The sequence below is a fragment of the Meles meles genome, chromosome 20, assembly GCF_922984935.1.
Source record: "Meles meles chromosome 20, mMelMel3.1 paternal haplotype, whole genome shotgun sequence".
Lineage (NCBI taxonomy): Eukaryota > Metazoa > Chordata > Mammalia > Carnivora > Mustelidae > Meles > Meles meles.
This window is the reverse complement of record NC_060085.1, coordinates 7,689,681-7,717,512: the sequence shown is the minus strand read 5'-3', so window position 1 is coordinate 7,717,512 and position 27,832 is coordinate 7,689,681. Positions and strand designations below refer to the sequence as shown.

Below are 27,832 nucleotides of genomic sequence, written 5' to 3'. Positions count from 1 at the left end.
GCCTGCGAGCATGTGTCCAGGTCACAAGACTGAGGTGGGCGGGAGGTGGACAGGCTGTCGCTGCCTTCCAGAGTCTAGGAATCAGACCCTAATAAGGGGCGTTTTGTTCAGGAGAAACCTGAGCAGCCTGCATGATGGGACTCAGGCAGAGATGGGGCCCTGCAGGCCGAGGGCTTCCTGCCCTGCCTCCTTCCCCGCCCCCCCGGGAGACTCGCCCCAGCTCAGACACCCAATCCCGGGGCAGTCAGAGCTGGGGTTCCCCCTACCAGCCTCCTACTCCCTCCACAAACACTCCAGGCCCAGGCTCTGTACAATAGGCACTTTATTAGTGGTTGGAATGCATTTAACACGCAAGAGTGTGCAGACAGAACGGGGGGGTGGGGGGTGTTTGCTGAGGGCTGGCGGCAGGCACAGGAGACTGGGACCCCAGGCTGGGTTTTCTCCCTCTCTCGGATGCTGCCGTGGTGCTGATGAGCAAGGACGTGAAGTCACGGGCCCGGGGATATGGCGAAGGGGGAACCGGGAGACCAGGTCCCCCGAGTTCAACAAATTTGGCAAAAGGACCCTCAAGGTGAGGTGATGGGGTGGGGGGTGGGGCCCAGTGTGTCCACGGCATCTGCCCCCAGGCCCTCCCCTGACAGTGTCCCTCGGGTGGATTCCGCAGCTCGTTCTCTTACAAAGAGAGCTGTGTCAGTAACGGGCGCAGGAGGGAGGAAACTGGACCTGACTGCCGCGGGCCAGCAGATTTCCATTAAGCAGCTATTACCCGACCCCTCCCTCCTACTCTGGTCTATCCACACCGGTCTGTTCCCCGCAGCCCTCCCCCGACAGACAGATTCACTACTCCCTCTCCTTCCACGACACCCCTGCTGTGGCCTCCGTGCCAGGAGCCACTCCCACTTGGCCACACCACTCCCCGCCCAAGCCAGGCTCCGCAGGGAGGGGACACTCAGCAGGGACGACAGAAGGCACGCCTCAGCTGGCCCCATCTCAGCCGTGGAGACAGAAAAAGCAACAGACCCTTTAATGCATGTCCAGGTTAAAAAATAATAATAATAATCAATGCGTGTGGCAGCCCATGAGACAGCTGTTCAGCCGTGAAGGGGCTCGGTCCTGGCCAGAGCAGCCACGAGTCAATGGGGGCCTCACTTTAGCCGGAGCTTACGTTGGCCATCACTCTTGCAGACACCAATACCGTCCCGTCCTAAGAGGGGAACAGGCCCCCAGAGGCCGGGGCCCCCCTGCATGCCGGACTTCAAGAGGCCTCACCGCCTACGCCCCATCCTAAGGCCTGGAGTGACCTGTGTGGGCTTGGGGCACCACCGTGAAAACTCCCAACTGCCTCTTGGCACAGGGAGGAGAGGCCCCAATTCCTCCAAGTGCCCGGAATCCAGCTGTAACTGGACGGTTGGGCGGGGGTAGGGGGAGGCGGCAGTGATCGGACTTCCGGTGAGCCCAGGGGGCCGGAGGTTCGGACCCAGCTGCCGAGCACCCAGTGTGAGACTTCTGGAGAGATGGGGGGGTGGGGGAGAGCGGGGATCTTTAGGACTCCGCCAGCTTCTTGTTGGTCTTGTTCAAGAGCCTCTTGAGGTTGGGAGACATGAAGTAAGGCCTCTCGGCTGAGCCATCATTCCTCTCCAGGTCCTCCACTGCGGAGAGAGGCCCCCGAGATGGTAGCATGAGGGGAGCCCATGGGCAGGAGACTCCGGGGACAGGGCGGGAGAACGGGGGCCATAGAGAAGCCTCAGAGGATTAGGAAGCAAGACACACTGGGACCGGAGAGGGGCAGACTGGTGGGCTCGGGACCAGGACACACACACGCCCCCCACACTCCCCAGGCAGGGTAGCCCCGCATGCACCCCGGTCTACGGGGAGGAAGCGAGGAGGCCTGCCTGGCCCCCCCGCCTCCCACCTCTCTACTCCTCTACTTGTGCCCGCTTCCCCTCCTCCGCACTCCCCTTCAACAGGATGTCTCTCAGCCCGGGCGACATGAAGTAGGGTCGCTCCTGAGAGCCGTCATTCCTTTCCAGGTCCTCACCTGGGCTCCCCCCAGGAACCGGCAGGGGGACAATGGGGTGGTCAGGAAGGGAGGGAAAGAGGGAGGCAGGGAAGAACAGGGAAGCCAGCAGGCATGGAGTAGAGGAAGAGAAAAGGAAAAAAGAAAAAAACAAAAAAAAAGACAGGTGGAGAGACCAGAGTTAGTAGCGGCCACAGACCCCCGCCCCAACAACGCCAGAAACTCCAAGCCGAGGGCCCAGGGGCACAGCATTCTAGCTGCAGCCTGGACCAGGGGACAACAGGACGGAGCAGCTCCGAGAGGAGGGAGGAGGCCGAGAAGGCATGCCAGGGCCCTCTGATGCGGAGCAGCCAGTCCCCTGGGGAAGCTGGGGGCGCGTGGCCAATGAACACACAGCCATAGCCCCATCAGATGTCATGCCCAGAGGGGAGAAAGCAGTGAGGGCCTGGCAAGGGCTGGGCTGAGGGGTCACTCACAGAAGCAGAGGAACAATGTGTCCACACACATGCCGTAGACACTGAAGAATCCATGGGCAATCAGGTAGGAGCCAATGATCACCGTCTAGGCAAGGGGAGCCAAGCTGTTTCCATCCCAGCTCCCAGATCAACTCCCACACCACACCCTCCCAGGCTCAATCCTGTTATTTCCCTGCTGATAAGCCCTCAGAATAACATCCTAAGTTCAGCCATTCACTCCTGGTTTTCTTTAACCCCAGGGCCTTTGCACATGCTGGTGTCCTGACTTTAAGTCTACTTTTTGTCTTCTTATCCTTCTGTTTTCAGTTCAAACATCAGGTCCTCAGATACTACCTCCTCCAAAAAGCTGCTTATGACATCTGGACCCTGTTTTATGCTCTGCTAGAGCAAGATGCCTGTCCCCTGAAACCTTTGTCTGGTTGCAATTTTATGCGTGTTTAGGGCATGACAGGCTTAATACCCTCATCCCCATTAGACTGTATCTGTTCCACTTACGGCCACACCCCCAACAATGTGGAGACTCACAGGCCCTTGGCAGGTATCTAATAAACATTTACAGACTGAAATAAGTGGACCAAGGAGAGATTGAATAACTTGTCCAAACTGACTCATCTTAGAGTGAGCAAATAGAGAACTCAGATAAAAATCTAGGTCACAGAGCTCCAAGGCCTGCAATGCTCTCAAGGTGATGACATTACCCCTTCAGGGCCCTACCAACTCCCTGTCCTTATCCCCACCTCTGCCCCTCTACACCAGTCTCCTCACTGTTCCTGGCATAGGTCTGCCTCAGGGCCTCCGTATTTGTTGATCCCTGTGCCCAGAGGCTCCCCATATCTCCTTCAGATCTTAGATCTGACATCCAGATCCACAGTGAAAACACCTGACCTTCCACAGCTGTCCACATCTTCCACTACAAGCTCTAACAGTTCCCTGTACCTCTCCCCTGCGGCAGAGATCGGCTTGGATCAGGTCATAATCACACGCCCACCCAGGTCACTGCCCACCCAGGTCACTGTTCACGGAGGTCTATTTGCCTCTGAAAGGTAAGGTCCTCTTGAAAGAAGCCCTTCCTCTCCCCAGGGGCTGGTACACAGTAGGTGCTTACTCCATGTCTGTGGACTAAATAAGTCATCAATCCCCCACCTCTGACCTCCATCCATATCTGTCTGGTCAAAAGAGACCAGGAGACCCCAGCACCTCCTTCTCCCTGGACCCCCACCCATCCCGGAAGATCCATACCAGTATAGGGACCCAGTAATAATTGAGGGGCGGTGCTGTGTCTTGCACAATCCTGATCCGGTGGGTGAAGAAAAAGAAAGCCAGGATCCCTAAAGAAGAGAGGAGAGGAAACCAAGGTGGATGAGAGTTCTGGCTAAAGGAAGTCCCCCTCCCCCCTGCCACGAGACCTCAGAGAACATGGCACTCGTCACAAATGAAGACATGTGGACCCAACAGTTCTTCACAAGTCACCCTGACAGGCTCCCACAGCCCCACAGGCTGGCCAGCGGCACTCACCCACGCTACCCACGATCAGAAGTTTGCCCAACAGGAAAAGGAAGTCAGTAACTTTGTCTAGGACGGCCACTCTGCAGGGGACAGTAAGAAGCAGGCATGAAGGCGGCCTCAGGGCCTGGGGGAGGAGGGAGGCAGCCCGAGGGCTGTGCTTTCCCTGACCTGATGATGTTTCTCATGAGCAGGAAGAAGGCATTCCTGGCCGAGGTGCAGAAGTTGGTGCCGTAGATGGCAATCTGGAGGGAGGGGGAGGGGGGATCAGGCCTGCTGGCTGGAAAGGAGGGTTCCCGGTTCCCAGCGGGAGCTGGCGGTGGGCAGGTTCTGGGTCCCAGGCCTCCTCACCATGATGTAGGCGTTCCTGTTGAGGAATCGGATGAACTTCTCCAGGCACCAGAAGCAGCACTTCAGACAGGTCATAAGGAACTTGGCAAACTTGTTCTCTGCAGCTAAGAGAGAAGGGAGGGAGGCAGAAGTGAGGAGAGAGGAGAGATCCCCGGTAGGGACACCCCCCACCCCCACCCTGCCTACTCAAAAGACAGGGAGAGGACACGTGATCCAGAACCCCCGGGGTCCTGCCCCTCACTCAAGCAGGCACCAAACCCGCCCAGGACTCTCAACCCGGACCCCTGGAAGGGGCCTATCATGAAGCCTTTCAACCCAGCCTCCAGGGAGGAACCAATCACGACCCACACTCCCACCCTGGCCCCGCCTCCCAAGCAGCAGCCAATCCTGGCCTCCTCCTTGGCCCCACCCCCAAAATTAACCAATCCCCACCCCACCGCTGCCAAAAAGAAACACGCCTCAGCCCCGCCCCTCTCTGCACAGACAAACCTTTGCCTCTGCAGGAACCAATGGGGGCTCAGGCCTCTCGGCCCCGCCCCACCCCGAAGTAAGAACTCCACCCAGTGGGCTCCCTCAGCCGTTCCTCCACCTTAGGAACTAACTGCTCCAACTCCCCGTTCCACCCTTCTCACCCCAAGCAGAAACCCATCACAGTCCCACCGCCTTAACCCGCCCCCGGTAAACCAATCTCCCACGAGCCCTCAGTCCTGCGCCCCAGCAGCCGAAGCAAGCCACCGGTGGGCCGCACCTTTCAGGCGCTGATCCAAGTACTCCAGCATCACTCGGATAATCTGCACGATGGCCAGAATGAGGGCACCAAAGGCCAGGGAGCCTGTGTGGTACCTGAAGGCCAAGGGGGCGGTCAGTGGCCACGCCAAGGCTCCCCCACCCCACCTCGCCCCACCCCTAGCCCAGCCAGAATCCCACCTGAGCGCCCGGCCGAAGGCAGAGAAGAGTGGGAAAGCAGGCAGGTCGTCCGGCTTGTGCAGGGCCCAGTAGTAGGAGGCGAAGGCCCCAGCTAACGTGACCTGGCCCAGGGCCAGCACGAAGTTGGCCAGCCAGAAGAACATGAAGGCATTGAAGATCTGCAGGCCCAGCAGGGCCCGATGGTAGCCCGACTCTCCCCCGTAGAAGGCAAACTGGCAGTGGGCACCAGGGCACAGGCGGGACTCATTGGAGGAGGCGAAGGTCTGTGGGAAGGATGCAAGGCCGGGTCACAACACTGGGGCCAGGGGTTCAGAGTGGCTTCTGGGAATCAGGTCTGGGTCCAAGAAACCGTGCGGTCGGACAGGAGTCGTGGAAGTCACAGGTTAAGTCAAGGGACAGGGGTTTAGTATAGGGGCTTCTAAAAGCAAGACAGGATCCTTGATTCCACCGGGGTCAGTGAGGCAGGATAAGCTATCCTGGAGATCAGGGTGGAGTCATGCGAGGACAGTGCCCACATGGACAGGACAAGAGTGGCAGAGATCAGTATGAAGACCACAGAGGTCAGCAGAGGGGCTTGTGAGAGGCAAGGAAGGGGTTCTAGAGGCAAGACCTGGCCATCACTGGGTTAAGGGAGGGGCACCGGGCAGGAAATGAAGTCAAAGGGAGAAAGGCAGGAGGTTCAGGATTCAGGGTGGGCTGGAGGCTGCCAAGTTGGATCTCTTCCCCTCCCTGCTTCCCACATCCAGCATACATCAGGCATACAGCAGGCACCAAATATTTGCTGAATGGTCCCCAAGTGGGGTTGCATGAATGAGAGGTTGCAGATGGTCTGTGGGCTGCTGGGGAAAGAGGCGACCCCCACCTCAGGGTTGCAGGTTTTCCCGGCAAACTGGCAGGTGCCGTCATCAAAGATCTTATAGACGGCTTCGTTGGAAGTAGACAGGAAGCTGGAGGTTCATTAAGGAAACTGAGGTTTGGGATTAGGGACCCTGGCGGCCTGTGAGAAAGGATCCATTCCCCCCACCGGGTTCTGGCCCTCCCCCCCCAACGCCCCACCCCCAAGCTGCAGGTCACTTCTAGGCCAGTTCGGCCCTTAGCCGCCCCCGGGGTCAGGGATCCGGGTCTCAGGGTGGATACACAGCAGTGCTAGCCCAGTAGGCGATGCAAAGGCACAGCAGGAGGAAGGTGACCAGTGGGTACAGCAAGGAGCACATCACGTAGCCCACAGCCCTGGGGAGGAGACGAGACACAGGCATCAGGGCCTGAGCAGCCCCAGGACCAGCCAGCTCAGCCCCCGGCGGCACCCCGGCACCCACCTGCTGGCTTCCTTGATGAGCGCGATGGCGATGAGGATTCTCTTCCGCAGAAAGATGAGCAGCAAGATGATAACGACCTCAAGAATGCTCAGAATGACCACTGCGGGAGGCAGAGGGGGGCTGAGTCTGCCAGCCGCCTGTCCCCACTCCTTCCCAGGCCTCTCCAGGGTAGGATGGGGGAGAGGGGGCTGGGACTCACTGAAGGCCATCCATGTCTGCCTCAAGTGAAGATACACGCGGAGGTCTGTCTGGAAGCCAAGGTCCACCAGGGAGATGTCGGAGCCGGCCTCGCCCCGCAGTCTCACATACTCCATGTAACAGTGAAATATCCCTGCACAAGGGACCGACCTTAGCCCACCGGATGCTCACCCCGCACTACAAAGCAGGGGGAGCACCCCCATTTAGCGGAAGAACAAACCAAAGCTGCTCCTGCCTCCGAGCCTTTGCGAGGATTATTTGTGAAAAGGAGAGAGCGAGCAAGCCGGGGGGAGGGGGAGAGAAGGGGAGAGAGAGAATCCCAAGCAGACTCCCTGCTGAACATGGAGCCCAATTCGGGGCTCGATCCCAGGATCCCGAGATCATGACCTGAGCCAAAATCAAGAGTCAGATGCTTAAGCAAATGAGCCACCCAGGTGCCCCGCCTCCAAGCTTTTATACTTGCTGTTCCCTCTGCTTAGTACTGGATTTCTCACACCCTCCTGTCTCTACTCAAATGTCACATTCTTTTTTTTTTCCTTTTTAAAGAATTCATTTATTTATTTGTTAGAGAGCATGCGCGAGCGCAAGCAGGGGAGTGGCAGGCAGTGGGAGAGAGAGAAGCTTCCCACTGAACAAGGAGCCAAATGTGGGGCTCAATCCCGGGACCCCAGGATCATGACCTGAGCTGCAGGCACATGCTTAACCCACTGAGCCACCCACATGCTTAATGGACCGAGCCCCTCAAAGGTCACCTTCTAATGAGACCTATTCAAACAGCTTCTCCCATTTCAAACCATACCCCTTCATACTCAGCCTCTCAGCCACTTCTCTCTGCTTGGACCTTCTAGAGGGTTTTCTGGTATATTTATTTAAGATCTTACTTTTACGTAATCTGTACTCCCAGCATAGGGATCCAACTCATGACCCTGAGACCAAGAGTCGCAGACTCCCCTGAGCCGGCCAGGTGCCCCCTGGTTTATTACTTCTTTCTTTGTTTTTTTTTTTTTTAAGATTTATTTTATTTTATTTATTTGAGAGAGAGAGTGAGAGCATGAGAGGGGAGAGGTCAGAGGGAGAAGCAGACTCCCTGCCAAGCAGGAAGTCCTATGTGGGACTCGATCCCGGGACTCCAGGATCATGACCTGAGCCGAAGGCAGTTGCTTGACCAACTGAGCCACCCAGGAGCCCTGGTTTGTTATTTCTTTCTTTCTTTTTCTTTTTTTTTTATTAAAAGATTTTATTTATTTATTTGACAGAGATCACAAGTAGGCAGAGAGGCAGGCAGAGAGAGAAAGGAGGAGGAAGCAGGCTCCCTGTCAAGCAGAGAGCCCGATGCGGGACTCAATCCCAGGACACTGCCTGGGACACAGGCACTCGATCCAGGCCCGATGCACACAGGCGTACATGAGTGCGTGGCTAGGGGCCAGGATGCCCCGGGACCTGAGGTCTTCCTTGCCACCCAGTTACGATTCATGAGTGGGGACCGAGGATGCGGTATTAACATTCAGTGGGGTGGCATTAGGGATTTTCAATATTCCCTTTAGCTCTTTGTAGAGTGAAACTGTAAAATGCAGATTAAGTGAAAACAAAAACAAAAAAACCCAGGGACGCCTGGTTGGCTCAGTTGGTAGAGTACGTGACTCTTGATCTGAGGGTCATGAGTTCGAGACCCACGCTGGGTGGAGAGGTAACTTAAAAATAAAATCTGGGGCCCCCGGGTGGCTTAGTGGGTTAATGCCTCTGCCTCCGGCTCGGGTCATGATCCTGAGATCCTGGATCGAGCCCTGCATTGGGCGCTCTGCTTGGCAGGGAGCCTACCTCCCCCTGCCCGCCTCTGCCTACTTGTGATCACTGTCAAATAAATAAAATCTTTAAAAGTAAATAAATAAAAATAAAATAAAATAAAATCTTAGGGGCGCCTGGGTGGCTCAGTCTGTTAAGCATCTGCCTTCGGCTCAGGTCCCTGGGGTCCTGGGATCCAGTCCTGTCGAGCTCCCAGCTGAGCTTCTCCCGCCCCCTCCCTCTGCACCTCCCACCCCAGCTCATGTTCTCTTTCTCTCTCACTCACTCACTTTCTCTCTCAAATAAAATCTTACAAAAGAAAAGAAAATCTTAAAAACAAAAACCATTTGCCTAAAATGCTAGGGCCCAGCAAGAACCCACCATTAGCATGAATATTTTAGTATCTGTGTCCCCACATTGGGCTGCCTATGAGACATCCTTCCCCTGGAATGCTTATCTGAACGATCAGAACATGAAGCCCTGGGTTTTGTGCATTGCCTCTGGGTTCCACAGACCTCAGATCTACAGGGCCTTCCCCCACATCTCACCTGTATACTTTTTCTCATTAAGCCACCTAACTAGTAAATACTCATTATCCCCAGTTTATAGAGGAAGAAATTGAGGCACGGGGAGGTTGAGTCATTTGCCCAAGGTCACAGAGGAAGGACTGGGCAGAGTTAGCATTTAAACTACACCCCCCTCCCCGCCCCTGCTCCCCCCCATCCCCCATCCCCCACCCGTCTGGTGCCAGGCACACATCTTTAACCACTGTGCAAGCGGTCTGCTTGTGGGTGCAGACAAAATGCAGCTCTGGCTCCCACCTGGAAGGCTACGATCTAACTCATACCCCGTCGACACCCATGGAGGTTATTTCCAAGTGCCTACTCCCATAAACAACGCTGAGACGAACATCGTCGCAAATATGCTCAATGAAAGACAGATGGCTTAGGACAAGCTTCCTGAAGGCCAGGGTCAGGTCAGAGGGCAGAGGCATCTTGCAGAGCACAGGGCTAGCGGGGGGAGGGTGCAGGCAGGGGGAGACGCACCGTAGCCCAGCACCAGAATCACCATGATGATCATCACCCAGACCATAATGCCGGCCAGGAAGCGCAGCAGGACGATGAAGAGAAGACTCATCAGCATAGCGATGACCAGGCCGCTGGGGAGAAAACGGGGGGACGGGGGCGGCATGAGCAGCCGGCATCCTCTCGCGGGCCCCAGATGCCACAGACCCGGGGGCTGCTTTTCCTCCCCACTTACATGACTATCCAGTACCAGGAGACCGTGTAATCTTCAAATATCCGCATGGCCAGCTGCCGTGCCTCGAGGACCCCGTTGGCCTTCCTGGGGACAGGAAGACAAGGCTCGTGCCAGGGCCCCTCCCTGATTGGGCCAGCCCCAGGGGACGCCCCGGCCCACCCGGGAGAGCAGGACCCCGAGGTGGTGGGCCGCGGTGCGGTCCTCACTTGGCACCCTCCACCAGCTCTGTGACATTCTTCCGAGAGCCGTGCCCGTCTTCGTAGGTCGTCTCGTTGCCCACCATGAGGACCCCCTTGTGGGCATGGATGGCTGGGAAGCATCGCCGGGCCACTGCATGCAGCAGGGAATGAGACCAGTCAGGCTGAGCCCCTGAAACCTCCCCCCATCCCTGCTGACCATGCCCTCCTCCCCCCAAGTTTGCAGAACCCCAGACTCACAGGGTTTGCTGGGGATGAGCACGGCGGGGCAGTCACCATCCCGAAGCACCTCAGCCACACCCTAGCAAGAAAGGGAGAGAGGTTCGTGCCCCAGACCAGCACCCTCCACCTCGCCCCCTCCCTAGGCTCGCCTCACACCTTGTTGCTCTGGAAGCCAGGCACACAGAACTGCTTGTAGTATTCAAAGTCCTGGGATGTGTGAGCATTCAGGTAGGTGAGGTAACGGTCGGGGCATTTCTCCACGCAGATCTTGGCGGGACAGAAGGCAGGGGTTGGGTGGGATCAAGACAGACACCCGATCCCCACGCAGGACAGAGGCCCTGCTTCCCATTCACCAGGGGAAAAGAAAGCTGCTTCTCCGAGAGAGAGAAGTCCCAGGGGGGAGAAAAGGACCCAGGGATGGAAAGCAGGGGTGGCAAAGAAGATAGGGGCGTGGCCAAATTACCTGGGGGGTGGGACACTGGAATTCCAGCAGGACCAAGGGGCTGGCACACTTCACAATGTTGAAATAGAACAGGAAGGGTTTGTTCCTAGGGTTGGGGAAGGGAGATGAAAACTCAGGATTTCTCAACCTCCCTACATATAGTATCTAATGCAAGCAACCCCAAGAGATTCCAAGCTCAGCCGCCGGCTGGCTCATCTAACCATCCCAACAGCCTCACGAGGGTGGGACTGTGATGATCCCCATTTCAGAGATGAGGAAAATGAGGCCCAGAGAGGTTGAGACACTCGTTCTAGCTCACACAACCAGGGAGTGGCACAGCCTGGACTGAACTGGCTTTTAGCTCACCTGCTTAGCTCACCCCACCTGACATCAGATCCGGGGACGGTCACCTCTCTGTCCCTCCCCTACATCATGAGCTCCCAGAGGACAAGACTCTTAATATCTCATTTAGTGCAGTGTCCTCGAAGCCTAGAACAGCGGCTGGGGACAGCAGGAGCTTTTTAAGTACTTGCTGACTGGACTAACAGAGGGGTGGAGGTGGGGGAAGCCTAGAACCTTCTCCCCAGTGCTCATGAAGCCATCCTGCCCGCAACTCTCCAGTCCCACCTCCCTGTCACCCAAGGAGACAGACTCACGCATTTTTTGTGCCCTTCTGCCCGCAGAACTCGCCTCGGCTGTCGGTGGGGTAGATCACCTTCCGAGGGTCCCCATGGGTCCAGGCTGTGAAGGGATCCAGGGACACTAAGGCACTGCCATTCCTCAGCACCATGTCTGCCCTAAAGGCTGTGGCTTGTCCTCCCACCTTGGAACCCCAATCCTGTGCACGGCTCCACTCACCTATGATGCCTACCGCCACGTAGCCCACAATGGCCAGGAGGAGGAACACACAGCAAATGATGTCCGTGCAGCCCCTAGGGAATGGAGAACAGCATCAGGGTGGCAGACTTGGGGTCACCCCATCCTGCCCGGCACACATGCCCATGTCCATGTGTTATTTGGATGCCTGTTCCTTAGTGCTATGCTATACCAAAGAACCCGTACATTTTACTTCTTTAAAGCAAGCTCTATGCCCAACACCAGGCTCGAACTCACAACCCTGAGATCAGGAGCCTTGGTGTGCTCTACAGACTGAGTCAGCCAGGGGCTCCTTACATTTTGATACCTAATGCTACACTGTTCTTGAAGCAGCTGGCCACAATGTTCAGTTCTCTTTCGATTGACAGTGCCCATTTCCCCCCACCTTTAATAGCAACGGGGATTAATGTTTTCTAAAGTTTAAACTATTTCATTTTTATTTTTTGGTAAGAGTTTATTTATTTATTTGAGAAAGAGTGAGCGAGAGAGTACAAGCTGGGGAAGAGGCAGAGGGAGAGAGAGAAGCAGGCTTCGCTCCGGTGATGATCCCAGGGTCCTGGGATTGAGCCCCAAGCTGGGCTCTCTGCTCAGTCGGGAGTCTGCTTGTCCCTCTGCCTGTCTACTGCTCTGCTTACTTGTGCTCTGTCAAATAAATAAATAAAATCTTCTTTAAAAATTCGTATTTTGAAGGGCGCCCGGGTGGCTCATTGAATTAAGCCTCAGCCTTCCGCTCAGGTCATGATCTCAGGGTCCTGGGATCGAGCCCCACATCAGGCTCTCTGCTCAGCAGAGATCCTGCTTCCCCCTCTCTCTCTGCCTGCCTCTCTGCCTACTTGTGATCTCTCTCTTTCTAATAAGTAAATATTTTTTAAAAATTCATATTTTGAGGCACCTCAGTGGCTCAGTCAGTTAAGTATCACACTCTTGGTTTCAGCTCAGGTCATAGTCTCAGGATCATGGGACTGAGCCCCAGGTTGGCTCCCAACTCAGCACAGTCTGCTTGGGACTCTCTCCCTCTCCCTATGCCCCTCCCCCCACTTACATGCACCTGCGTGCATGCTTACTAGCCTGTACTCTCTGCTCTCTCTCAAATAAATCGTTTTTAAAAAGTTTCGTATTTCCAAATTCCCTCCAAAATATACTGAGCCACTTAGATTCAGAGCAGCACATATACCATTTTTTTCAATCTTTGCGGGTCTGTGATGGGGCCATTCTATTCAGCATTGTTTCCAATCCCATTCCTTGACGTTCGGTGAATTTGCACACTTCCCCATTAACTGCACTGTCTACAGTATTTCTTGTTCTAGAAATTATCTCTTCCAGTCTTTTGCCTGAGTTTAACAATTCATTTGTAAAGACTCTTTGGGGGCGCCTGAGGGGTGGAGGGCAGCTCAGTTGGTTAAGTGTCTGCCTTTGCTCTAAGTCATGATCTCAGGATCCTGGGCTGGGTCTCCAAGTCAGGGTCCTTGCTTGGTGGGGAGCCTGCTTCTCCCTCTCCCCCTCCCCTCCTGCTCTCTCGAAGTCTCTATCTCAAGTAAGTAAATAAATAAAAATCTCAAAAAATTTTAAAAGACAGACTCTGCATGTGAAAGAAATTAGTTCTTTAATTGTCAAGTCACAAATACTGGTCCCCAGTCTGCTGGAGAGGAAAGAGAGAGATTAGGGGGAAAAGGAACAGGGGTGAAGGCCATGTTAACAGAGACCCTTCCTCTCCCAGGAACCCAGAGAGAGCCCTTACCTGTTGTAAATGGGTCCTTTGAAGGTAGGGTCATACTTCTGTGGTGTTCCTGAAAGTCAGCAAGATGGAGCAGGGTGACCGAGAAGGGACTGCTGAGACCGCCCTCCCCAGAAGCTCCCAGAGGTGTCTCGCACCCTGGGGAAGAGTTAAGTCCAGAGACCCAGCGGCATTTCCCGCCTCACCACACCTCCAGCCCCCAGGGCGGGCAGGCCTAGGCAAGGGGAGCCACCCTGGCTGTCCGAGAACAGCCCCGAGTTATCAGGAGTTATCAGCTGACGGCCACCCACTGGGGAGGGGGCAGGACTTGGGATGGAGAGCCGGGGAGGGAGGCGAGGGTCCAAGGTGGGATCTGGAGAAGGTTCCCGCAGGGGTACAGGGCGGGGACCTCCAAAGACAGGGCCCCTCAGTGGAGGGGGTCTGGAGGGAGCGCGGAGAGGCAGCTCCCGGAGAAGGCAAGAGCGAGGGGCGAACCGCAGGGATGGGCAGTTCTGCTCCCTGCCCTTGCTCCTGGCCAGATCGTCCCGCTGCCCCCTCCGTCCCGCTGCCCCCTCCGAGAGGCCGGGCCCGGGTGCGGGAGGGGGGGGGCGCTGCCTACCGTGCTTCCCGTAGTAATGCTGCCGCTCGCCCCCCATCCCCGCGGGCGTGCAGCCCCCTCGGCGCTGGGTCTGCAAGCGTGGGTGTCCCTTGGGAGGGACGGACCGACCGACCGACCGACGGACCGGCGGCGGCTCCTCCCAGACCGGAGCCAGGCGGGGCGGCCCAAACCGGTCTGACCGGCCCTAGCTGAGCGGCAGCCTCCGGACGGACTGGCCGATGGAGGGGAGGGGAGGGAGGGGAGGGGGGAGCCGGGCGGGCTGCAGCTGCTCCCGCCACTCACCCGCCACCCGATTTAGCCCTCTCCGCCCCCCCCCACCTCCCAACTGCCCAGCCCCCACCGGGGAACTCTGGCCTCACCCCGCGGCCCCCGGGCGCTCCCCTACGTCCCAACCAGGCGACGCCGCCTACGCCCCCTCTCAACCCGGGAAGAGCGCCTCTTGCTGCCCCACTCTCCAGGTATGGAAACTGAGGCACGCAGGGAGGTAACTCTAGATTTAGGCGCCGCAAAACAGGCAGATGGCGGAACCCAAACTCCCAAATATAGAGTATTGGCGCTGAAAACTCTCAAGCCGGTGGACCCGTTTTATTTCGGTCTGCATTAAAAAAAAAAAAAGAAAAGAAATGCCAAATGAAACATCGGGAGAATCCATATAAAAACCCACATCGCGGGCCGCCTGGGTGGCTCAGTTGGTGAAAGGGTCTGCCTTCAGACCGGGTCATTATCCCGGAGTCCTGGGATCAAGTCCCACATCAGGCTCCCTGTGCCTCTCTCTCATCTCTCATGAATAAATAAATAAAATCTTAAAAAAGGAATTAAAAACAAACCCCCCAGGGCTAGTCTCTTTAAGACTGGCAAAATGAGACTGGCCACCCTGATGCCCATCCCCGCCTGGCACTTTGTGGCCCCCAAGACTAGACACCTGAGCTCCGCATCCCATCACACTGTCACACAGCCCCATTATGAGTCCTGAAGCCACTGTTTTGTAGAGCAAGTATTTATGGAGCGCGCACTGGGTGCTGGCCCAGGGCTGGGCACTAAGCATGGTGGGAGCCGAGAGACCCAGTTCTGGGGGTCTGTTCTTGAGGCGCTGATATCCTGACTAAACGGCCCTAGATTCCAACATCCCTTCTGCCCTATCCAAGCCAGAGGACAATTCAGCCGCTGTCCTGCCTACCCTGAGCCCCCTCAAAAGTAGCAAACCAAGACTGGTCACAGACCCACCACAGGATATCGGGAGGTATACAGCTGGCCCAGCAATTCATAGTTGGCGCAGGTACACCGCAGTCAGGGGCCGGGTGTTTAACTGCTGTGAGGGTATAGGTTCGCGGGGACCGCCAGTATGGGGCGTGGCTGGTGTGGAGGCATACAGCCAACAAAAAGGTAGGCAGTAGCCAGGGGGGTGTTTCATCAGTGTGGGGTACACAGCAGGGGTGGGGGTATATAGCTGGTGCAAGGTATACAGTTGGCAAAGAGTTGTAGAGCCAGTGTGAGGGTATACAGTCAGCATGGGGGCACACAGCTGGCTATACTCCGCTTACTGTATTCTTGCACCCCAACCATCCCCTCCCCAAGCCAACTGTATGCTCCCTCCATCATGGGGCCGTCATCACTGCACCCCCAACAGCTTTGGAGGCCAGCGATACACTTCGTAGTGTGGTGGATGCGTGGTGGATGCCTGCTGGTACCGTGGCACAGTCACCAACAGGGTTCGACAGTGCGGTCATATACGGTTGGCGCTCAGTAATTGTGCTACCTCAGAGTCAAGCATCCCCTGGTGGGGCTCTCTGGTCACTAACTCAGCTTGTCCCTAGAGCAATGTGCCTCCCCCCCACCTCCAAGGGCCTCCAGCTATGGAAGCCCCGCCTGACCCCTGGCCCACAGGCTTCAGCAAACAGGGGAGGCGCCAAGCCACGCCCTTGGGTGACCAGGCCTCCCAAAGAAACCCTGTGGTTCCCGTGGTCTCTGCCAACCCCAAGGCTGGCTGGTCCTACCCACCCAGTCCAAACAGGGGACCACAAAAATAAATAAATAAATAAATAAAACAAGCCAGGCACAGGCTACAGCCTCTTCCCAGCTACACTAGGTCCCTTGGGGACATTCCTGCCGACTCAGGCCTCCAGCCACCAGCTCCACCCCGAAGATCCCATCAACGTTGGTCCCCTGGGCTGTGCACCCCTGTAACGCCTGTCTCTCGGAGGTCTCGGGGGTGTCTCACATTCACCACAGCCACATGCAAGCCCCTGGTGGTCCCCACCCTGCCCCGGCTCAGAAAAGGCAGCTTCGTCTTCCCAAGTGCTCAGACCAGAGACCTGGGGTCCATCGGGTCTGCCTTCAGAATTTATCAAGAACCCAAGCCCCTGTCACACAGATGTGGTTTCCGGCCTGGACCAGAGCAGGCAGCTCCCTCCACCCTGCTCTCTTGGCTCCCACCCTCCCCCTCCCCTCACTGTCTGTTCCCTCCATAGCAGCCAGAGAAGCCTGTTAACACTTCTGCCCAGAACCTTCCATGGCTTCCAACACCTCTTCACCATGCCCCATAAGGCCCCATATGCACTGCCGGGTCCCCTCCCTCTCTCCCCTTCGCTTGCTTATTTCAGCTTCACTGGCCTCATTAACCGAACCGCAAACTCACCAGGCAAGATCTCACCTCAGGATCTTTGCACAGAGGGCTGTCCCCTCTACCTAGAAAACTCTTCCCAGAGACGTCCATGTGGCTCCACTTCATTCAGGCCTCTGTTCAATCATCCCCTCCTCAGAGAGGCTTTCTCCGACCATCCTATCCAAAACAGCATCCCTTTCCTCTTGACCCCATCACCCCATTTATATATGGCTTGTTTATTGTCTGCCCCCTTGCCTATTCCCAGCACAAGGACAGGGATTTATGTCCATTCTGTTAACAGAATGTTCCTGGGGCCCAAAATACCACCTGGCACTCAGTGTTTGCTGAGTGAATAACCACAGTACACCATTTATAGACAGCTACGACTGGGGGCACCTGGGTGGCTCAGTCGGTTAAGTGTCCAACACTTAATTTCAGCTCAGGCCATGCTCACGGAGTCCTGCGGAGCTCTGCACAGCTTGGAGTGTGCTTGGGATTCTCTCTCTCCCTCTGCTCCCTCTCCCTCCCTAGCCAGTGTCCCAGCTTTAGTGTGTATGCACACACCCTCCTTCACATAAATAAACAGTATCTTTTTTTTAAACTTTATTTATTTATTTGACAGAGAGAGAGAGATCACAAGTAGGCAGGGAGGCAGGCAGAGGGGTGTGGGAAGCAGGCTCCCCACCAAGCAGAGAGCCCGATGCGGGACTCGATCCCAGGACCCTGAGATCATGACCTGAGCCAACAGCAGAGGCTTAACCCACTGAGCTATCGAGGCACCCCAATAAATAGTATCTTTAAAAAAAAAAAAAGAAAGCTAGCTAAGGCTGAGAGTAAAAACATTGCTTAGAGGTTTCTAGGTACATGCATTTAAGAAACTAATCTGTGAATTTTATATATAAAGTATTTAATACATGATAAATGTGGAATTTTCACTGGGCAGGGAAAGGATAAATCAATTCATCATAAGCCTTGATTCCAATAGGAAGGAAAAAAGTTAACCTCACCCCCAACACACAGCAAAATAAATTCCACATGCATTAATCACGCAAAACAGATAAAAACTCGGAACTATTATGAGTATGAAGCGAAAACACAGGAACGTATTTCCACCATCTGACAGGAGAGACCGGTAAGGGTGGAGAAGAGATAAGGGAGTACAAGCGGCTTCCGGTGTCCCTTGAAAGGCAGCCAGACTGGCAGAGGGGAAGCAACCAGAAACAGCTGGGGCGCCTGGGGGGCTCAGCTGGTTGAGCGTCTGCCTTCGGCTCAGGTCATGAACCCAGGGTCCCGGGATCGAGACCCCTGTCGGGCTCCATGTTCAGCAGGGAGTCTGCTTCTCCCTCTTCCTCTGCTCCTCCCCTCACTCATGCTCAAGCTCTCTCTCGCTCTCTCTCACTCTCGGATAAATATAATCTTAAAAAAAAAAAAAGTGGCTGGTGCTGGCTGAGGAGTGCCTATCAGACTCCAGCTCTGTCCTCATCATACTGGAGGTCCTTCCATCAACCCATTTTACAGTGGAGGAAACCAAGGCTCGGCAAGGGGAAGTGGCCTGCCCAGCTACCTAGCAACAAGTGGAGGGTCCCTACTCTAGGTCTGATGGGTGAGTGGGAGCCACTGAGAGAGTCTTTGAGCAGGAGCATGACCTGGCCAGGCTGGGGAGGGCAAGACACAGAGAGAGGTTTCAGCTCTGAGAGAAGTTGGTGACTGTGGATGGGACAGTGGGGCCATGATCTTGCTGCGTGAACCTGAGTCGTCTCTCCGTGAGATGGAACTAAAGATTCAGCACAGCACCTGCCATAGGCTTGGCGCTGGTATTGGCATCTCTCAAGAAATACCGGAGGGAACAGCGGTAAAGCCATCTGATGGGTTCCAGGTGCTCTCATTAACGTTAGCAAGGAGGGGGAGTTGGGGGGGGGCAGGTTAAATACTCCTGGATTCTGATCATTGAGTCTGATCCAACCGGCAGGATGAGAACTTGCTGAGTCTTTGCAACAACGCTGCAAACTAGTAACAGGACAGATGCCCTGATTCCTCCGTTTCACCGTACCTTACCACGTGCTGGGCACTTCTCCGAAATGTCACAGCGCCTTAATAGATGGATCCTGTCCTTACCTCCATTGGAGGGATGCAGACACAGGGGCCCCCAGCAAATCATGTACCCGTGGTAAACCACAGAGCAGGGCTACCCACCCAGCTCGTGGATTAGCTTTGGATGAGATGCCCAGGGCTGCTGTAACCAATGACCACCCAGGGGCGCCTGGGTGGCTTGGTGGGTTAAGCCTCTGCCTTCAGCTCAGGTCATGATCTCAGGGTCCTGGGATCGAGCCCCACATCAGGCTCTCTGCTCAGCGGGGAGCCTGCTTCCCCCTTTCTGCCAGCCTCTGCCTACTTGTGATCTCTCTGTTAAATAAATAAATAAAGTCTTTAAAAAAAAAAACAAAAAACCATAAATGACCACCCACCTGGGGGCTTAGAACAACACTAACTTGGGGCGCCTGGGTGACTTAGTCAGTGAAGGTCTGACTCTTCGGTTGGCTCAGGTCATGATCTCAGAGTTCTATGCTCAGCAGGGAATCTGTTTGAGATTCTCTTCTCCTCCCCTCCCCCTGCTTGTGTTCCCTCTCTCGCCACGCTTCTCTGTCAAATAAATTCTTTAAACAACAACAAAAAAGATCCTATATTTATTTATTAAAGATTTTATTTAATAATAAATCAGTCAGGGAGAGAGAGAGAGAGAACGGGGAGCTAGGAGAGGGGCAGAGGGAGAAGCAAGCTCCCTGCTGAGCAGAGAGCCCCAGGCAGGACTCGATACCAGGACCCGGAGGCTGTGACGCAAGCTGAAGTTGGACACTCAACTGACTGAGCCACCCAGGCACCCCCATAAGATCCTACATTTAGGGGCACCCGGGTGGTTCAGTGGGTTAAAGCCTCTGCCTTCAGCTCAGGTCATGATCCCAGAGTCCTGGGATCGAGCCCCACATCCGGCTCTCTGCTCGGCGGGGAGCCCGCTTCCTCCTCTCTCTCTGCCTGCCTCTCTGCCTACTTGTGATCTCTGTCAAATAAATAAATAAAATATATTTTTTAAAAAAGATCCTACATTTAATCTCATCTGCAAATTCCCTTTTGTGCTGGAAGGTGACAGTCACAGGCTCCAGAAGTTAGATCATAGACATCTCTGGGGTGTGGGGACTGTTACTCTGCCTGTCACACAGCATAACCAGGGGCTGACAAACTGTCATGGGATGGTGGTGGGGAGGAATCCACCCATGGCCTGTTTCAAGACGACCCAGAACTAAGAATGGTCTTTACATTTTTGAAGGGCTGAAGACCATCAAAGGAGGAAGACTATGTTGTGAGCAAATTATATGGAATTTAACTGTCAGCAGCCCTAAGTTAATTTTTCTTGGTACCCGGCCATGCTGGTTCCTTCTCATGTTATTTGTGGCTGTTTTCAGGCTTCAGCAGTAGAGCTGGGTAGCAGGGACAGATCGTACGTGGCCTACAGAGCTGAAAATGTTTACTCTCTGGCCCTTTCAGAAACAGTTTGCTACCCCCTGGTCTCGAGGCCCTGAACCGAGTGTTGAGCCCGATTCTGTGCAGTGGATTTCACATGCTTTCTTTGTTTTGTGTGTGTGTGTGTGTGTGTGTGTGTGTGTGTGTGTGTGTTAAGATTTTATTTATTTGAAAGAGAGACAGAGACAGCACTAGCGGGGACAGACAGCAGAGGGAGAAGGACAAGCAGACTCCCCGCTGAGTGAGGAGCCCAGCTCGGGGCTTGATCCCAGGACCCTGAGATCATGACCTGAGCTGAAGTCAGATGCTGAACCCACTGAGCTCTCTCTGTAACAACCAGGAGTGGTTCTCATTGCCCACAGAAGGGCTGGGGGGATGCACACGCCCTTTCCCTCTCTAGGCTGCCATCTTCCTATCTGGAGAGTGGAATTAATACTGACATTTTGCTTTTGTGGGTGTTGTCAGAATTCACTGCTCAAAAAGCACTTAGCACAGGCCTGAGGTTCAACAAACACTAACAAGGGGTGTGGTCCCATTTGACAGAGAGGGCAAAATGAGGCCACAGCCTCAGACCACATAGCTGGGGAGGGACGCAGCTGTGTGAATCGAACCAAGGCCCTTCTGGATCCAACCCAGGCCTTTTCCTCAGCGGATACTGGGAGAGGCAGAACTGAAGATGGAACAATGAGGGGAGAAGGTGCAGGAAAGCTGGAAAAATACACCAGGCTGGGTGGGGGAGGCAGCCCTTGGTCCTGGCCTTGCTGGGCACAAAGGCTGTCCCAGCCGGTGCAGTGTCTGTAGAAGATAAGGAAACCGATCCAGGCTGCTCAGTCATAATGCCCGGGCCAGGGCGCCAAGTGCCACCCAGCCCCCACAGCCTCCAGATACCGGCCACGTCTCCACAGCCTCCAGCAGCCCAGGGCCTCACCCACGCAGCCGGGCCGGCTCACCCCTGCCTTCCCACACATCTGTGCCTAGGGAACGAGATCCCAGCCCCCCACATGAGTCCCTTTGACAAAGACTCTAGGGATAGCTTCCAGGTAAGAAAGCCAAGAGTGACATTCCCGGTCACAACGCTAAGAGTAAAAGACAAAGCCCCTACTGTGTGCTGGGCCTACACTGGGCACCAGAGCAGACATTTATTTCTGGAAGCGCCTGTCATCCTCACAAGGCTCTGAGCGTATAGGGCCCAATACAGAAACCAAGACACAGGGATACTTCATGACTTGCCCCAAATCACACAGCCAGGAGGAGCTGGGATTTGAACTCTGCTCCTGACAGCCATGCCCTTGAACTCTATGCTCCGTGGTGCACCCCACCTAAGTGTTACCTGCATCAGTTCCCCGAACCCTGGAGGCGGCCTCAAGAGGGAGCCAATACTGTTGTTAACCCCATTTTACGGATGGAGAAACTGAGGCTCGGTATAGGAAAGGTTCAGAGACACAAAGAGTACAGGTGGTACAGGGCAGGGAAGAAGACAGAGGAGCCGAGGCGATGCTGGGTTCTAGAATCTGGCTGAAAGTCAGAACTCCGTGGTAAGCTTTTCTGTAGATGTGCCTGTTTGCTTAGCACCTTGGTACCCAGTGATCCATGTACCGGTATAAGTGCGATCAACTTGGTCCTGGTCTCCTGACTTCTGCCATTGCACTTTATAGAGGCTAGAGGGCGCCTGTGAGCACCTGAGTCAGGCCAGCTCCCTCCTCCGCGCAGAACTCTCAATGGCTCTCATCGCTCTCAGTACAGAAGCCCAAGTCCACAGGCCGTGCCCTCTGCCTGAAACATTGTACACGGCTCCCACCCTCCCGCTTCTGGTCACCTTCAGGTGGTCTTAAAATTTTCAACAAAGCCTCCAGGCCCTACAGATGACTCCTACCCCTCTTTCATGCCTTATGTTTCTTCTGAGCCTTTCTCTGCCATTCTTAGACCATCCCTCCTGTATCTTAATGCTAATACCTTGTCTGCTTCCTTCTCTAGAACGCCAGCTTCACGACTGCAACACCTGCTCTGTCTCCCGGGTCTAGAACACAACCTGGCTCACGATGCCCACACAGTAACTGTCTGAAGGGGGTTACGAACAAACTCGCTTCTGTTAAGTAAATCCTACGCTTATGGGGTAAAAAACTTCAACCGAAACAAACCTTCAGACTAAGGAAAATCACTCTCTCTCTTGCCCTTGGCCCAGAGCCCAACTTCCTCTCCCTGGTTTCCCTTTCCTACTTCCAGACACAGTCTAAGTACACATGCATAAGCAAATTTGTAGCTCTTTACCGCTCCCCCAACACACGTGCTGTTTTGTTACACACACTGTTCCCAATTTTGTTCTTCCGCACGCTAACATAATCCGTCCTTGTTTCCCATCAGAGAGGTTGCTTAGGCCTACTTCAACTTTTTTACAAGGCAACATAGTATCCCGCTCTGGGAACAGTACCATTTGTCATTAAACCAGCCTGAGGAACTTTTTAAAAATACACAGAAATTAATAGGCTAAGCTCCTGCAAGGGGCTTCGTGGTCGCGTCACCTCTGGGATGAGGACAGCTGGCCGAGGGGATGCAAAGGGCTCTTTTACTTGGAAGGCTAAAATATTCCGGGTGGTTGAGGGCTTATTTTTATTTTATTTATTTTTTTAAGGTTTTATTTATTTATTTGACAGACAGAGATCACAAGTAGGCAGAGAGGCAGGCAGGGAGAGAGAGGAGGAAGCAGGCTCTCCACGGAGCAGAGAGCCCCATGTGGGGCTCGATCCTAGGGATCCCTCGCCCGGAGGGATTATTTTTAATTTTCAGCACCCCTCTGCCCCTATAGAGAGAATATACTAATTTTATTATATAAGAGATTAAAATCTTATGTAAAAACAAGTCTCCTGGGGTGTCTGGGTGGCTCAGTGGGTTAAGCGTCTGCCTTCAGCTCAGGTCATGATCTCAGGGTCCTGGGATAGTCCCGGGGTTGGTCTCCCTGCTCAGCAGGGTGTCTGCTTCCCCCTCTCCCTCTGCTTGTCCTCACTTGCGCTCTCTCTCTAATAAAATCTTTAAAAAAAATTTTTTTTAAATTAATAAAAATAAGTCTCCGGATTGACTGGGGAGGAGCACAAGAGAACTTTCTGGGGGTAATGGGAAGGTCCTTACTTAAGCTCTGCAGATTTTCTTCTGTTAAAGGCCACATATTTAAGATTTTAAGCTTTGTGGTTCACATATCATCTCGGTCACATATTCCTTTTAATTTTTTTTAACAACAATTTATAAACAATGGAGCCATTCTTAGTCTATTGGCTTTATAAAAGCAGGCCTCAGCACAACAATGCAAATAAAGTTAACACTATTTTTCTTTTTTTTAAGTAGGCTCCACCCAGCATGGAGCCCAACACAGAGCTTGAACTCAGGTGACCCTGAGATCATGACCGAAGCTGAAATTACTTAACCGACTGAGCCACCCAGGCGCCCCTATACTTAAAACACTATTGAAATGTACAACTTCAAAAATGATTAAGATGCTACATTTTTAAAAGCAATTTTATTTATTTGAGTGAGAGAGAGCCTGAGAGGGGAGGTCAGAGGGAGAAGGGAACTCCCGATGGAGCTGGGAGCCCGATGTGGGACCTGATCCTGATACTCTGAGATCATGACCTGAGCCAAAGGCAGTCGCTTAACTAACTGGGCCACCCAGGTGCCCTAAGCTGCAACATTTTATGTGATGTTTCTTACCACAAAAAAATTAAAACTAAAATAGTAATATTGATTATCCCCTCCCTGGGCATGAGGGGCTTTTGGGGTGCTGGTAATATTTTTGTTCCCCCTGATGTGGGTACTGATTTCATGGATGTGTTCACCTTGTGAAAACTTCTGGAACCTCATACATTTAGGATGTTTCCTTTTATGTATGAATTATCTGCTTCAATAAAAAGCTTAAAATATTCCCCTTGATTGGCTAACTATAAGATCGGTTCAATATAAGATGGTTTATCCATGGGCTCAGGTCATGATCTCAAGGTCCTGGGATGGAGCCCTGCATCGGGCTCTCTGCCAGTAGGGAGCCTGCTTCCCCCTCTCTCTCTGCCTGTCTCTCTGTCTACTTGTGATCTCTCTCTGTGTCCAATAAATAAATAAAATCTTAAAAAAAAAATAAGACGGTTCATCAACAAATGCACTATTTTTATGCAACTGTCAGAAAACACTGAGGAAGCTTTCCAGGCACTGACATGAGAAATGTCTCCAAGACATATTAAACAAAGAAAGCAACAAAAAAAAAAAAAAAACCAACAAAAAAAATCAACAAAGAAAGCAACATGTGAAACAAACATCTTTTCATTTGTAAGTGTCTGTTGAGTACCTACTAGGTCTCAGGCACTGTGGACCTATCTTCAGACACACAGACACACAATCCTGCCTCATGGAATTAGCACACTAGAGATTTGCTGGTATTTTTGTAAAAGGAAAAAAAAAAAACAACAAACCACTAGATAAAGAATATGTATGTAATTGCACGCAAAGTTAAGACTAGTCTCGCATGCCTAGACTCCATTTGGAAGAAAGCACAAGATGCTGGAACAGCAATGTGTGCCAAGAAGAAGGGTGTGTCACGCTGGGAGAGGAAGCAAGAGGGAGACTTTTCATGATAAAGCGATGCCATCTTTGTATCCTTTGTATTTTGAAGCATGTGAATGCTTCTGAAGCATCCAACTTTTGGGCGGGGTTGGGGGGGGACACCCATAAAACGAAAATAGCAAAAAACAAAACAACAACAAAAACCCAACTTTCAATTAATAAGTAAATATCCCCTCCCAACAATTTAAAAAAAAAAAATCAGATGCCAGATTCCCACGGCCACCTGAGTTGGACTCTCTAGCAAATGGGGCCAGGGAACCTGCTTTTTAAACAAGCACTGTTGGGGCGCCTGGGTGGCTCAGTGGGTTAAGCCTCTGCCTTCGGCTCAAGTCATGATCCTAGGGTCCTGGGATCGAGCCCCACATCGGGCTCTCTGCTCCCCGGGGAGCCTGCTTCCCCCTCTCTGTCTCTCTGCCTACTTGTGATCTCTGTCTGTCAAATAAATAAAATCTTTAAAAAAATAAAAAAATAAACAAGCACTGTTACGTTGGTCTCACCTCCCACCCACGCACCCCCAATCCCCTGGAGAGAGTCTGTTGTTTTGGGTTCTAGAATCTTTTCCCATGATCATGCCCAGGGTGGGTGGGAAGGACGGCAGTAGCCATTGCTGCCACCCATCAGGGCCAGGAGCCATTTCTCTAGATATGGTGTCTGCTGAGGAGGGAGCTTCCTGCCCAGCCCAGGCCAGCCAAGTCTATTTTTAGAGAGGGCTGCTTTTCCATCAGCTCAAGTTAAAACCACGTCCCCAGAGGCCTCCTGAGCAGGGAGATCCCACCAGCCACTGCGGAAAATGCTGCCCACCAGTGAGTGTGATCTGCCGAGCCCCGCGGACAAGGATCCAGAGTCTCCGAGAGATCTCCAACATGCCCATGGCCACACAGTCGTAAGTGTCAGAAGCAGGATTTGAACCTGGGTGTCACCACCCCTAAATTCACGGTAACATGACGGGCCAGAAGGCACCGGGATACAAGAGATATGTGAGCGCTGGGATTTCTCAGCAACTCTTGCAACATTATTCCCAAAGGAAAGCTCTTTATTTTCAGGCAGGGACTTCTTGTGGCAGCCTGGGGGCCCCAGGGTTTTGGTTGATAAGAACCGACAATTTACAAAACAAGTGAGACCTGCCCCTCCCCGCCCCCCCACTTCAAGGAGTCAAGCCAGGTGTCTCCTCTAGAAGCTCAGATGATGGCCTGGCTTTAAGACCAGCTGAAGTCTCCACCTCAGGCATCCTTGTGCCCTAGAGCAAAACAATTATGTGGTTTGTTTGCTGTTCCTTCTGCCTAGAACACACTTCTCCCAAATCATCCAGCGGCCCTGGGCTCCAACACCAGCCCTTGGTCACCTAAAATAATCCCAGAGGATTCTCCCACACACATGCTGTCCTGTTTTCTGCTCCACAACACTTACAACAACCTAAAATCATATATTTATTCAAGGGTTTTTCTGCTTTGTTCACTGTCTAGACCCTCCCTGTACCACACTCAGTAAATGCTTGTTGATGGAATGGGCTTCTGGCATCCAGCGCAACCTCTGTTGGGCACAGAGGTCCCCTGTCTGGAGTGTGGGTCTGGCCAGGCCTGGGAGGGTTTGCTCAGACCCATCCATGGCTGGCTGGCTCCCTTTGGCCAAATTCAAGGCTTGGTGAATCACATCCCTGTCCACTCTGCCATCCCTGGCCCCCCAGCCCTGCCTTACAGAGACCCAAGATCCCTCAGCTGCTGCCCACAGGAAAGCAGGCCCTCCCAGACCAGAGACAGCCAGCCACACCCAAGGGATGCCCAGCACCCCCTGACAGCAGGGTCTGAGGCTTGAACAAAAACCAAGAGCAAGAGGCCCCTGGAGGTTGGGCCAGCAGCTTATGGCAGGGAGGGAAGTGGCTGGGTGGTGGCCAGGTCCCTGTGTTTCCCTCTAGGCTGGGCTGGGCAGGGAGGGTCCCAGTCTCCCCCACCTGTCTCTCTCTGCGACCTGCTGAGGCCACTGTCCCTGGTGGCAGCAGTCTAGGACGAGGCCCATCTCTTGTCAGCTTTGTTTTTCTTGATTATTTTTGAGCGGTTTCCTGCCCCCTCCCCAAAGCTTTCTGTCTCACAGTTTCCAGGAAGTTCTTGTCACACAAGGAGGGGCAGCGGCGCCCCTTCGCCCCAGGGGAGTGCTACGTGGGACCAGTGCCCAGCTCAGCCCTGGGACCCAAAATGGAGAAGAGAAAGGAGAAACTGAGGATGGCACTCCCCTCCGTGGGAACCCGGGGAAGGAAGGCACTGTAGGGCGTGGGTAGGGAGGAGCCTCATCTTGGCCCCAACTCCTGGGCCCGCAAGGCGAAGGCCAACCGCCGAGGTTCGCGGGAGGGGAGTCCGCGTTGCAGAGACCTCGCGAAACGGTAGCGGACACCCCCAGTCCCTTGCACGCGGCCGGGAAAGTTTCTCAATGGTTTCCTGCCTCTTTACTGCCCCCTCGGTGAGGGCGCCCTTCTTTCTGTCCTTCCAGGCCGCTTGCAAGAACCGACTGGCTTCCACCCCCGCCCCCAGCGCTGGGTCTGCCCAGGCCTGCCTCAGTTTCCCCATCTTGCCAGAAGCCCGGAACGGCTACTTCTCGGGAGACGCGAGCAGGAGAAAGAAGTGGACCAAGGCAACCAGAAGAGGGGATTTGGGGAAGTCGGGGCCCTATCCCTTTTCCGAGCCCCGGTCTCCAAGCCTCCCCTCCCCCGCCTGGCATCTGAGCCGCCCAGATAACGGGACCTCCCCGGGCGGAGCATGCGCCATGCGTCCCGGCCCATCAGCCGGAGGGGGTGCGGGGGCTCCCAGGAGAGCGGACTCGGGGAGACCCGGCGGGAGCAGGGGGGCGTGGGCTCAGCGCGGAGCGGAATGCTGGGCCGGGAAGCGGGAGAGGGCCCGCAGCTGCAGCGCGGGTGTGTATAATCTCGAAGGCACCCCTCCCCCAAGGCCCCCCAACTCAGCAGAGGCGACCCCGGGCCCGAGGCGGCTCCTACCGTAGGCTCCGTCCTTCCGCTCGTCCTCCATGGCCGCGTCGGGCGGGGAGGGGAGTCCGAGCCGGAGCGACCCCAGCCCGCGCGGGCGGGAGGCTCCGCGGGCTGCAACGCCCCGCCCCGGGCCCGGCCCCGCCCCGCCCTCCTGGCCGGCCCCGCACGCAGCCTCCAATGGGAGCCCGGAGCAGCCTGGGGCGGGGCATGGGGCGGGGCCGAGCCCGGGAGAGGGTGGGGC

The 27,832-nt window shown here is 54.4% G+C and overlaps 1 protein-coding gene across 4 annotated transcripts; it reads right to left on the bottom strand.

Moving 5' to 3' along the window:
- Positions 1-305: 305 nt before the first annotated feature.
- Positions 306-27,742, bottom strand: SLC44A2 (solute carrier family 44 member 2). 4 transcript variants are annotated; one of them, XM_045992164.1, is made up of 23 exons: positions 27,601-27,742; positions 13,306-13,354; positions 11,550-11,623; positions 11,348-11,432; positions 10,713-10,797; positions 10,406-10,516; positions 10,268-10,328; positions 10,037-10,160; positions 9,831-9,914; positions 9,617-9,729; positions 6,790-6,921; positions 6,591-6,690; positions 6,412-6,504; positions 6,137-6,221; positions 5,275-5,537; positions 5,096-5,190; positions 4,348-4,451; positions 4,168-4,241; positions 4,009-4,079; positions 3,733-3,821; positions 2,494-2,578; positions 1,913-2,038; positions 1,517-1,649 (listed from the first exon to the last, which is right to left on the bottom strand). In XM_045992164.1, exons 1-22 carry the CDS (start codon positions 27,629-27,631, stop codon positions 1,917-1,919), a joined length of 2,130 nt encoding a protein of 709 aa, XP_045848120.1. In that variant the 5' UTR covers positions 27,632-27,742; the 3' UTR covers positions 1,517-1,649; positions 1,913-1,916. The 4 variants fall into 4 exon arrangements, with proteins under 4 accessions (XP_045848121.1, XP_045848123.1, XP_045848120.1 ...); XM_045992166.1 differs by lacking the exon at positions 27,601-27,742 and adding an exon at positions 13,901-14,044; XM_045992165.1 differs by lacking the exon at positions 1,913-2,038 and having other exon boundaries at positions 306-1,649.
- Between the last annotated feature and the right edge of the window lie 90 nt (positions 27,743-27,832).